Source organism: Schistocerca cancellata, chromosome 1 (assembly GCF_023864275.1).
Source record: "Schistocerca cancellata isolate TAMUIC-IGC-003103 chromosome 1, iqSchCanc2.1, whole genome shotgun sequence".
Taxonomy (NCBI): domain Eukaryota; kingdom Metazoa; phylum Arthropoda; class Insecta; order Orthoptera; family Acrididae; genus Schistocerca; species Schistocerca cancellata.
This window is the reverse complement of record NC_064626.1, coordinates 300,423,139-300,436,208: the sequence shown is the minus strand read 5'-3', so window position 1 is coordinate 300,436,208 and position 13,070 is coordinate 300,423,139. Positions and strand designations below refer to the sequence as shown.

At 38.6% G+C, this 13,070-nt stretch overlaps 1 protein-coding gene across 2 annotated transcripts in view; it reads left to right on the top strand.

The window, feature by feature from the left end:
• Nucleotides 1-4,913, top strand: part of LOC126172185 (lysophospholipase D GDPD1-like) — a 155,743-nt gene extending 150,830 nt beyond the window's left edge. For both annotated transcript variants that reach the window (XM_049920859.1, XM_049920860.1), the window contains one exon: nucleotides 4,253-4,913. In XM_049920859.1, the coding sequence (XP_049776816.1) occupies nucleotides 4,253-4,381 (129 nt within the window). In that variant the 3' untranslated portion in view covers nucleotides 4,382-4,913. The remainder of the gene's footprint in view (nucleotides 1-4,252) is intronic.
• The last annotated feature ends 8,157 nt before the right edge of the window (nucleotides 4,914-13,070 follow it).

Below are 13,070 nucleotides of genomic sequence, written 5' to 3'. Positions count from 1 at the left end.
TCTTGAATTTTGTTTATTGTGCCATCGACTAACTAAACATTCACAATGGAGCTTAATAGCATCGCACAACAATAGGAAAATCTCTCCAACATAAAACACACCCGATCTCCGTAACCACTTCACACAGAGTCCTCAAATATACATATTTGGTTTCTTATTCCAGAGAGATGCATCCATAGCATGGAACGCCCAATTCTCTCAGGCAGTTTATACTACTCTCGGCATTAACAATTTGCCGCACCTGAGTCAAAGTTTTTCACCATTTACAATCCATTACAAATCCATTTCCATCACCCTCATCCACTTTATGTTTTGAACTCCTATCATCATCACTTTCTATCTCATAATCTGGACCAATATGACTGTCACCAAAAACTTCATTAATTTCTTCCAAATGCATTTGAAAGTTGAGCTGGACCTGGTAGAGTCTCCACATTGTGCAAATTAATTAAGAAACACAGTCAATAATAACTATACAGTATTACACCAGAATCATCACAATAAACATGAAATGTTGATAAACATGTCTTCGAATAATAATTGCACAACTTGTGTTGTGCATATACGAGACATCAGGGCTGGTTTACTGTGAACTTACCAATGGTCAGTTAGTGCAATTGGCACCCCGCCTTCACAGCAAGAAGTCAACATTCCAACTGAGAGATACACAAATAGAGAAAAGGTGAAATGACCGAAGAAGGGGAGGGGATGTCCACCAAAATGTTCAGCAGCCATCTAACATGAGTCCTTCCTCACAAACTAGAGCCTGAAATACTCCTATGGATGGTACATTGGGTCGCAGGTTCGAATCCTGCCTTGGGCATTAATGTGTGTGATGTCCTTAGGTTAGTTAGCTTTAAGTAGTTCAAAGTTCTAGGGGACTGATGACCTCAGCTGATAAGTCCCATAGTGCTCAGAACCATTTGAACCATTTTGAAATGAGGCTTTTCTTGGTATTTACAGGAACAGAAAATGTCGTGCCAACCCAAACTTGGTAGTTGAAGCCCAATGGGCCCTTGTTTACACCAATTGCAATTATTCCTCCTTCTTCCTTTTATCTCTTCCTTGAATTTTCCACCTAGTGCACATTAATCTTATTTTCAGTCATTGGAACAGTATCTTATCTGAATGAGGAAAGCATATGTATTGGAATGATTGGTCAACAAAGCTTCCTCCCGGAGACTGCAGTAGTAGGTGTCATCAGTTGCAACTGAGGATAAAATTTTCTAGCAGAGAACCTTCAGAATCCTCAAAGTTGTTCCTTCCACATGGAAGTTGACAGATTTTTATCTTTATGTTATACCTTCCTCCCACCTTCTTTGAGTTAGATATGTTGTGGTCCCATAAAAAGGCTGTACACAAATTTGGGAACACCAGAAGAAATACATCCTTGAATATAAATGCAAATTGTTGTGTTTGACCATGAATGGCACCTGTGAAACGTCCTCAATATATTGCAAGTGTCAGCTGTGGTCAGAATAGTGTTCTGTGTATGTGCATTTTCAACTTCTCGTGGCGTAATGAATAATCCATTAAATTTCGTGCATGCAGCCGCGCAAATAAAATTTCCTCTACTGATATTTCGGCCGCGTATCGTCCGGCCATCTTCAGAGCGAGTCAGTCTTGTGACTCGCTCTGAAGATGGCCGGACGATACGCGGCCGAAATATCAGTAGAGGAAATTTTATTTGCGCAGCTGCATGCCCGAAATTTAATGGAGTGTTTTGTGTAGTTGTGAGTGCATTATGTCAGAGTTAAGTGAATTCAAACATGGGCAGATTGTTAGTATTTGTATGATGGGTACTTCCATAACTAAGGTAGCTAAAGTATTTGGTGTCTCAAGAGGCATAGTATTGAAGATTTATATTGCATACGCGGAGAGTGGAAAAAGTCATCTGCTAAGTCACAATGTGGATAAAAGTGCATGTTGAGTGATCACGACAGATGGTGATTGAAGAGCATTGTGACAAAAAATAAGGGGACAACAGCTTCAAAAGCCACTACAGAATTGAATGCAGCTTTGTGAACACTGTCAGCACCAAAAAACACTAAGGAAGCTCTATAAGCAGGGAATTGTAGAGTGAGCTGGAATTTTTTAAACCACTCATAAATGATGCAAATGCCTGTAACCGGAAAATGTGGTACCATAGCCATAAAGCCTAGATTATGGAGCAATGAAACAAAAGAATTTGGTCTGATGAATCTTGTTTCACGTTGTTTCCAACTTCTGGCCAAGTTTACATCCCAAGAGTGAAATATGGCTGGTGTTCGATCATGATCAGGACAGCTATATTCGGTATTCCATGGTCCCCATGGTTAGTGTGCAAGGTCGCATTACTGCCAAGGATTACATGACCATCTTGGCTGATTTGGTCCATCCCTAGGTACACTGTTTGTTCCCCAATGGGTATACCATGTTCCAAGACAATTGGGACCCTGCTCTTATCATCCAGGACTGTTTTTATGACCCTGAGGGTGAATTGTCACATTTCCCTTGCCCACCACAATCACCAGATGTCCATATTATGAGCTTTGTGATTGACTCAACAGAGGCCTCTTATTGTTAGCTGCACTTGTTACTATTTTGCGGGAAGAATGGTACAAGATTCGCTTGAAAACTACACAAGACATGTATTTATATATTCTGAGAAGCCTGGAAGCTGTTTTCAAACCCAGCGTTTTTCCACACCATATTAGGCTTGGTAGTGTATTGTCTTTCTGTTGTTTTCATATTCTTGAACACCCCTGCTGTTCTCATAACGAATCCCTTGTCGAGGAAGGAAAAAAAGTCAATCTATCAGAGTTGAGCAACAATCACCTTCAGTAATATGACGAACATTGAGGTTGTTCACTGTTTGTGACTTGCATTTTGAATTATATCTCTTCCTTCACAAATTTCTCATTGTGAAAATTTAAAGTTTGTATTCGAGAGTTTTAGGAATTAACTTTTCCACTGCTACACTTTATTTCTATATTTATTTAGTCACAACTAGTTTTGAGGCTAAATCCCAAAAGTGCCTTTGGTCATTGAAACCAGACATAAATTGTTATCTTATTGCCTGACATACAAGGCTGTCACATCACATCTAAAATGTTTTTCTCCACTGGTCAATGCCCAGGCAAAGAAGATCTCTCCAAACTGAGCACAAAATCTGTTCTCAATTTCAGTGGCACTGACATTGTGAAACTTTATTGCTATACTTCGAATAACAGTGATGCCAACTCAATTAATGGAGTGGAATTCAGACAAGGTACAAGGATGAATCAGATACAAACTAGAGCTTTTATAAAAAAAAATCAGAAAAATTCACGCACACACTTATTTTTCTATGTAGTCTCCTGAACAGGAAACACATTTTTCCCAGGCAGTTTCTTCATCTGGTTTCTGTAAAATGAACATTTCTGTGATAGCAGCCGGTTGTGCACAAACACTTTGATCTGTGTCCTTTGACTGCTTCCTTTAGGGGGCCAAACAAATGACAATCACAGCACAGTAAGTGTAGACTGTAGGTAGGAAGTTCTAGTGTGGTCCAGAACAATTCCTTAATTTTTTGTTAAGTTCAGGCAGCTGTGAGGAGTCCAGCACTTTCAGGATGCATGACACATCCCAGATTGGAAATGCACATCTCTTCTGATAAACATGTTTTGTTGGCCCAAAAGTTGGCATTAGTATGCAGTGTTCACAGCCCAAGTTTCATGAAGAAATTTGATGAATTCATTTGAAATCAAAAAAGATTCTAGCAAAAACCTTGCCCCTCCCCCGAGATATGGCTTTTGGTGATGTCAGTATGCTGCATTCTAAATTGTTTCTCGTCCTCATAAAAGCTGGTTTTGCCATGAGTACACTTGAGTCTTTCTAGGGTGTTGCCCCAAACAGTACTGCAAGTTTTTAAAAAATTTCGGATGGTTTTATGCTTTCTGTGGTGAGAAACTTGATTATAATGTGTAGCACAACAGATAATGGTGCCTCTTGCTCCAGCATTGTGACTCGGGCTAAAGAAATGGTACAACAATGTTCTAGCTATGGAGAACAATCACTGGAAATGAAAGCAACAATGAGCAGAGATCTCACATCTCTCCATTTACAAAATGAGTTTTGGAATAGCAGAAAATTGATGTAGTTTACTGTGATGTACAGTACATTATCTGTCAGAGTGTATTTTACGTAATCAAGACAAGTTTTACAAATGTTACATTTTGGTATCATTCTTAAGAAACATGAAACATAGAAAATTATCTTTTTTTTGTTTTAGACATACCTCTGGGTACTGAATTATGAAGATGAATTCAGAACAGCATTCGAACTGGGTGCATCTGGAGTTATGACAGATTATCCATCGAGGCTCAAGAAGTTTCTTGAAGAAAACCCACAGTATCAGTGATATTTGTTGCTCGTCATTCCATTATGCCATACCTGTTACACAATTTTTGTGTTTAATTTATATAAATGCCCTCAAGTAATTTTTGTAATTATCTTTATTATTATTATCATTATTATTATTATTATTATTTATTATTATCATTATTATCGGTGTACATTCTACATTCTTGGCAATTTTGTTTCTTATCATCAGAATTTATTTTGGTAGTCTATATTTTTAGAATATTTCCACAAATAATGTACAAAATGTGCCTCATTCCTAGTCACTGTTAGTAGTTTATTTCCACAAAAGGTGCCTTTATGGTTGTGGAAGATAATGCCACTTATTGAGATAATGGTGTTATTTAGTATCTCAGTAGTCTATTGTGCAGAAAGAGCTGCCATGAAAGAAATATTGTTCTGATACTTGTTTTCAAGGGACCAGACAGTATATTACATTGTTCCAGAATGAGATTTTCACTCTGCAGCGGAGTGTGCGCTGATATGAAACTTACTGGCAGATTAAAACTGTGTGCCCGACCGAGACTCGAACTCGGGACCTTTGCCTTTCACAGGCAAGTGCTCTACCAACTGAGTTACCAAAGCACAACTCAGGCCCAGTCCTCACAGCTTTACTTCTGCCAGTATCTTGTCTCCTACCTTCCAAACTTTACAGAAGCTCTCCTAGGTTCGCAGGAGAGTAAAGTTTGGAAGGTAGGAGATGAGATACTGGCAGAAGTAAAGCTGTGAGGAATGGGCGTGAGTTGTGCTTCGGTAGCTCAGTTGGTAGAGCACTTGCCCGCAAGAGGCAAAGGTCCCGAGTTCGAGTCTCGGTCGGGCACACAGTATTAATTTGCCAGGAAGTTTCATATTACATTGTTGTTTTGTTTGCAGTATTGATAAAGTGATATAATTAATTCTTTATGTGTAGTACACATATGTTGTACAAGCACAGTTTGATACAACACTTAACATCTCATTGCTTGTTTTCATTTTATCAATCATAAATATTTACAAAAGAGTATCCTTGATATTTAATACTTCCTGAGCCATTGTACTCACTGCTTGTCCCATTTTTTTCCTATTCCATTCACAGACAGGATAGATCAGATGATTATTTGTACTGTGGCTTTTAGTAAAGACTGTTATGGAAGAGTATCAGTAGTTTAAACAAATTAGTATTTTGTTAGCATAAGTGACCTTAAAACAAGTAATATCGATTGATTTAAAATACACATGTACTTACAAACATTATAAGTAGAGACCACAGTTTGTTTAGCATTTGCACCATATGTCCTGTATTAAATTTTCTCAAATAGCTACTTCATTAAAATTACAGTTTACAATAAAAATTTGTTCTCCACAATTCACCAAGTAGGAGAAGTTGTTAGAAAAAGATTTACATAGACTATACAATATCTGCATTAGGAGGTACTGAGTGCTAGCACACATCAAATATTGACAATTTAACTCATTAAAAAGGAGGAAACTCTGTAGCATGTACTTTATAATGTCTCTGTAAATTTTATCAATGTATCACTGACAAAGTAATTTGATTACTGAGTCATAGCTCTTCTTTCATATTCTCCAACTATTTCATGCACAATGTGTCCATAGCAGTTACAAAGTTTGTTAGTTCTGTGCAAAGCTAGATTATTTTCTGTTGAATAGTACATTATATTTTCTCTTGATAATAAGAGCAATTTTTTCCTTCTCGCTAGTTATAAAAGGTATTACAATGTCAGACTTAAACATTTAGAATTTCTGAATTGCATATTCCATAACTGCCTGATGTTCAATGCCAAACTAATGTTCACAATTTTTTAATCGGTTTTGAGATCACTCTTCTCTTTTCTCTTTTTTTTCATTATTAACAGTTCTAGTCATTCAGTGATTCTTTTGTTCTGGTCCATTATTATTATTATTATTATTATTATTATTATTATTATTATTATTATTATGAACTTGTAAAACAGCGGCAATCAGTTCCAGAAGTCTTTCCTGGCATTTGGTACCAAAGAATCTGCACTGAGTAATAAGTAGGAAATCATGTGATACAAATGTCAGTTAAACACTGGCAAGTCCGGGATGGAATAACAACAGTGTTATGAAAAGAATAGATTGCTACTCACCATATAGAGAAGATGAGTCGCAGATAAGCACAACAAAAAGTTTGCTATGCATTTTAACTTGTGGCCAAAAGGCCTTCTTTTGAAGTAGAAAACACACACACATTCACACTAGTACAACTAACATATCACAGCAGCCAGAGACAGTGGTCACATGTGTGTGAGTTGTACTTGTGTGAGTGTGTGTGGATGTTTTCTACTTAACAGGAAGATCTTTTGGCTGGAAGCACAAATGTCTGTTAGGAAGATATTTAATTGCTTTTAAAACTGGGCTTCACTTTTCATGTATTAACTTATTCAGTAGGTGCTCCTGCTCTACAACATGATTAGGAATAAACGTAAGACTAAGCTTTAATATGTCAGTGACTTCATGGGTATATCTCAAGTTGTCTTCACCACTTATCTCCCCTTTTCAAGCACAACACTATCCCTTTCACCTTATTTGCTCCCCATTCATATTCTTATTTCCAAATCTCATATCTTCATTTTCTTTGTTTTAGCCATTCTCTTCTCATCTTGGAAGTTCTTCATCATACCCCCTCCCCTCTCCCTCCCCCCCCCCCCTCCTGCCCCCCCAAAAACAGGAACTTATTTCAACCTACCTTATATTTCTGTTCCCTCACCTCTGCTGTTCCTTTTTAACCCACATTCCCTCATTTCACTCATTTTCCTTAACTTCTCATGCCCATCTTTGTTGTACATGTAAATATTATATGAGAGGTATAGATGAACACAATTTATAAAGTGCATGACTTATTCAGCTGCTTTGGAAAGCACAATATTAATTTATGGGGATAATTATATATTTTTTCAGATATATGATGATATTTTGATTAGGGAAATTATCGTTTTGCAGTCTTTGTTACTAATGTGGCAGAATATTGCCAACCACAAAGCACAGCTTTTATTATATTTGCAATTCTAATAATCAGTCCGTCCAAGACTATAACTGACTCAAGTTTCCATTATCCATAATGTACATTGTGCTGTTTTGTATTAAAATATTCATCTTTCATTTCTTTAAGTGTGTGATAGTACTATAGTAAAAGTATTTTAATGAACTGATTTTCACAAAATGTGCTCCTTGAAACTATTTTGAAACTGTTGTCCTGTGATATGGAATTTCACGTGTTGTTCGTATCACACAACTTTCCTCCTGATCTATCACTTGTAATGGCAGTTAATAAAAAAAGTATGAAATGAATTTTCTGTTTGCTTTACTGCTTCCTTCAAGTGTGTAATAAGTATCTTGCTTGCACGACCTGATCACAAAAAAGTTGTGTACCAAGTATAATTTCCATGCTATGGATAACAGGTTTTTCTGTACTGATTATTATGATAATTATTGCTTATTTAATTACAAAATACTGTGCAAGTCAGCTGAAACTAAGAAAGGGGAAATATAAAACCAAAACTACAAGACATCTTTTAGAGAATAAAGTTGTAAATAGAAATGATTACAATAGCCTAGTGTAATGTTTAATTTGAAACAAGGAACAAGAGAACAAAGACTTTAGTTTGACATCTCATTGACACCTGCTCATTTAAGTCGGACGACATCCCACTTGGCCAATGAAGGGAATGAAATCAACAGTGACTGGTTTAAAGGATCCATATAAGCATTTTCATAAATGATTGAAATGATTGCCAGACACCTTAAATTTTGAGTAGAGATGGGAATTTGACCACTAATCCTCTTGAATGTACCATAAATAGACAAACAACACTCATCTACCTACATAGTCAACTTTCAGATCATAAAAAGATAACAGAAGCAGTCAGCTCCAAGCATAAACAAGTAAGAATTTGGAGAGCCGAGTGGTGAGGAGTGATGCTGGGAAACAAGCCCTGCATTCCTCTCGTTGGGCCAGTAGGATTTGCACTCCTGCAGAAGCTGGACTGGCACACAGTCATGGGAATGACCATTTCCTTCTGGTGTAATGAGAGCTGCACAAGAACCCCATGATGGAGCAGGATTAATCTGTTCACTTATTCTAAAATAAGAAAAAAAACAATGCACAATTCACAAAACACAGCATTTGGTAGTGACTGCATCACAATTATTTTTTGAGGTTGGCAGCAGATGTGGATCCACAGTTGCCACCATGGTAGTGGTGGCTCTGCGTCTCATCTCTCAGAGCAGGGTGCCCTGATGCGAGATTAAACTGTGGATCCTGTAGAGCATTCAGTATGGGACCCGAAGTGTCACAACCCCATGGTGGTAGTGCTGTGATACTAATGCAAAATGATTTCAGTACAAAAATGGCTAGGTATTTACATGCTCATGAGCTGCACTTTCTTTGGCTCTGCTATGCATTGTTGCAAGTATACTAAACACTTCCATGATTGCTGGAGTGGAAAGGCTTCTGTCTTTTTCTGCTCAGGTGCTGCTGTGTCAACTATTTCCACACTTAGCCTATCTAGCTTGCCTCGCAATGTGCAACATCTGTGTTATGTTTTGTAAGGCTTAATATCCATGGTCATCTGTATCTGGCTCTACTATAATCTACTTCCTACTTTGCGTTGTACATTTTTGACTAAATTTGGTCGGTACGCTACAGTATGATTATAAAATAATTCTCTCTCTCTCCGTCTGGTGACCCATACACACAAATAATAATTGTATTTTACCTTGGTAATTCAGCTATAAAGAGTTATGTATCTTCTTCACTGGACAGATTATGGTATTCAGTTACACTGTTGAATTCTGTATTTTCTTTAACATATGTACAGTAATAAGTATCTTGCTTTGTAGCATCTGATCACAAAAAAGTAGTGTACCAAGTATAATTTTCATGACTAGATATTTTCCTACATTACACATTACAAGCTTGAACTGAGGGTGGTCCAACATACCTTGTTTAAGCCAGTATTTGGTAAAGAATAGGGCAGAAATATTCAGATCATTTAATGTTATTTTTATTTCATTAAGTTTATTGGACAGCAATTGAACATTCTGATGGAGCAATTTAAAATTAGGTATGGGGAATATATCATTTGTTGCTTGCCCATTTACCTCACTTTTTACACTAGTGTCTCTATTGGACGAAAAATACTCATTTTTTCCAGTGATGGTAGTTTCGGTACTTGGCTTATGGATTTCTCCATCTCTTATCTTTGCTTCTGACATCAATATGTATGCAGAACTATTGCTGTTGGTGTTGATTTGCTCTCAATTCTGATGAGAATAATCTTATCACTGGAATGTTCACAGCACCTTACTATCTGTTTTACCTACATATTCATGATGATCCTCCTCCTGTTACATCATTTTCTGCTGCTGGTGATAGTACCCTATATTTGCTGGACCACAAATCTTTTATCTTCTTTTCATTCTGCTTCACTAACCTCCCTCCTCCACCCCCTCCCCTCCCCCGTTTTTATACTGAGCCTTTAATTTCCATTTTCATTTTGTCTAACTTGCCTACTACATTAAGATATCTGACATTCCACACTTTGATTTGCAATACAGCACCCTTCCATTAATTATTCAGCCTTTTTCACATGGTTGTCTGCTTGTTGGCAGTCGTCTCCCAGGGATTCAGATACAGTGCTAATCTAGAATTTTCAGCAATGGAAAGCATATCATGACACCTTTTCAATTACAGGTCACTTGTTCTGTGGACACATATTGTATCTCTTTAATGCAGTGGTTTCCGTTACCTTCTGCATCAATATGCTATCGATCATTGCTGATTCTTCCATCTTTTAGCGGCAGTTTCCCATCCCAAAGGTAAGAGGGTACGCCGAACCTTTGTTAGCTCCCCCTAGCTCTTTACCAAAGCTATTTGTAGAATGAAGGTGACTCCAAAACTGGAAGTTTTTGGCCATCATTGCTTATGGTGTTTAATCGAAATTCAAACAGTCAATGGGGCTGAACTCTGGACCCAAGATGTTTTGATTACTAGTCAGGGACATTACCCTAGACATCCACTAAGAGAAAGATTGACTTCACAAACGCAAGTGTAAATGTATGAAAGAAATAGTTTTCCCCTACAGTTAAGTGCTCACATAAACATAGTCTTTGCACCCGGGTCCACTGTTGTAGCACAAAGTCAAGTACTGATACTATTGGTAGCACACTTCTCTTTTGTAATGCACAAACTGTGATGTCTAAGTTGTTGACAGTTTGCTATGATTACAATTCTTAAATTAATTTCTTGACAAATCTTCCTCTCAAATTTTCAGATAAATGCATTTGAAACATTATACTTCTCTGATTTACAATTTTATGAATATTGTGGCAAAGTGATGTACAAAGTACTGATGGAGTCAGGAGGAGCTGGAAAATGCCAGACAGACAGCCAGTAATTCCAAATGACTTGATTGTGGCCTCTCACCGTGATTCATTACAGGCAGTGTCAGTGTTGAGTGTGGCTGTGGCATTCCACAATCTCCTATGTGCATAGCATCCATCAATGCTGAGAGACTGTTTCCACACCTTACCAGACCAGCTAGCTTTGCAATGTTATGACGGTTGTGTTATATTTTGTAAGGTATAGCATCTGTGCTAGCCTGTGGCTGATACTGGTGCAATCTAAGTCCTAGACCAGGTCCTTCGGGTCACCTTAAACTAAGTTACTCTTATGTAACTAGAATGACAAGTTCTGTGGTGGCTGCTGCAACTGGCATGGTCTGCTGTCTATTCAAGATTACTTTTACCATCACATTCTGTTAAGCACTACTTATCCTAGGTTCTGTTATTTCCATTTAGTTTCACTTAGTTTGCAGTTACAGTCTCCTCTTCTGCCTCCTAGGCTCTGGGAATCCAATCCATCAGGATTTGAACAGTGGCTGGGTCCAAACTTTGTCTTTTCTTTTGCTTCTTGTACATGCAAATAAAGGCTATGCTTAGCAAGTAAGTGTCACTGTGGCACCTGGTATGGAAGTGATCAGTGTTTCGCTATGGTACTGATTTTCCAGTACTGAGTCACATACTGCAAAAATGTCTCCACAGAGATTTATCCCCCTTGCTCATTAATGATTTTGTCTATGGACTGAATTATCTCGGGTCCTAATGTCTGGTTCAATGTAGTCAGATTTGTGGCTGGTAACACATCCACGGGTTCTTCCGGCCAATACAATTGAGGCTGCAGAATGCATAGACGGATTATTTTTGAAATTGTGGCAGGCAGATGGAAAGGAGATCCCACTATTTCAAATGGTGTCCCATTAATTGACAATCCACTCCCATTCAGCTCCAATCATTTTGCTATCATGTTTTCCCCCTTTTCAAAACTATCACTTTATCAAAGGTGGAGTACAACCAATGTGCCTCAACATGCTAGAAATAGAACTCGGGCCTAATCACACCTTTCTTGCAATCATTTCCAATTTTCTGACTCACCAGTAACTTCCCTGTACAGGGGTTCTGACCTTCTGTAACTGCTCTGTTTGGGCAAACTCTAACTTCACCCCTGTAATACTTCTGCAACCCCACTTCTTCGATTTTCATATGCCTGCTTATCATCCTCAATCAATACAAACCACTGTACCTTCACTATGACAAACTTTTTCAGTATACCCTACTTAATGGGGTATGCATGGACTACATACACTATGTGATCAAAAGTATCCCGACACCTGGCTGAGCGAGCGAGGTGGCGCAATGGCTAACACACTGGACTCATTTCCCTAAATCGCTCCAGGCAAATGCCGGATGGTTCCTTTGAAAGGGCATGGCCAACTTCCTTTCCCGTCCTTCCCTAATCCAATGAGACCGATGACCTTGCTATCTGGTCTCGTCCCCCAAACAGCCCAACTCAACCCACACCTGGCTGAAAATGACTTATAAGTTTGTGGCGATCTCCTTCGGTAATGCTGAAATTCGATATGGTGTTGGCCCACCATAGCCTTGATGACAGCTTCCACTCTCACAGGCATACGTTCAATCAGGTGCTGGAAGGTTTATTGGGGAATGGCAGCCCATTCTTCACAGAGTGCTGCACTGAGGAGAGGTATCGATGTCAGCTGGTGAGGCCTGGCATGAAGTCGGCGTTCCAAAACATCCCAGAGGTGTTCTATAGAATTCAGGTCAGGACTCTGCAGGCCAGTCCATTACAGGGATTTTATTGTCGTGTAAGCACTCTGCCACAGGTTGTGCATTATTAACAGGTGTTCAATCGTGTTGAAAGATGCAGTCACCATCCCCGAATTAATCTTCAACAGTGGGAAGCAAGAAGGTGCTTAAAGCATCAATTTAGGCCTGTGCTGCAATAGTGCATGCAAAACAACAAGGGGTGCAAGGTCCCTCCATGAAAAACACTACCACACCATAACACCACCACCTCTGAATTTTACTGTTGGCACTACACATGCTGGCTGATGACGCTCACCGGGCATTCGCCATACCCACACCCTCCCATCAGATCGCCACATTGTGTACCGTGATTCGTCACTCCACACAATGTTTTTCCACTGATAAATTGACCAATGTTTATGCTCCTTACGCCAAATGAAGTGTCATTTGGCATTTACCGGTGTGATGTGTAGCTTATGAGCAGCCGCTCAACCATGAAATCCAAGTTCTCTCACTTCCCACCTAACTGTCATAGTACTTGCAGTAGATCCTGATGTAGTTTG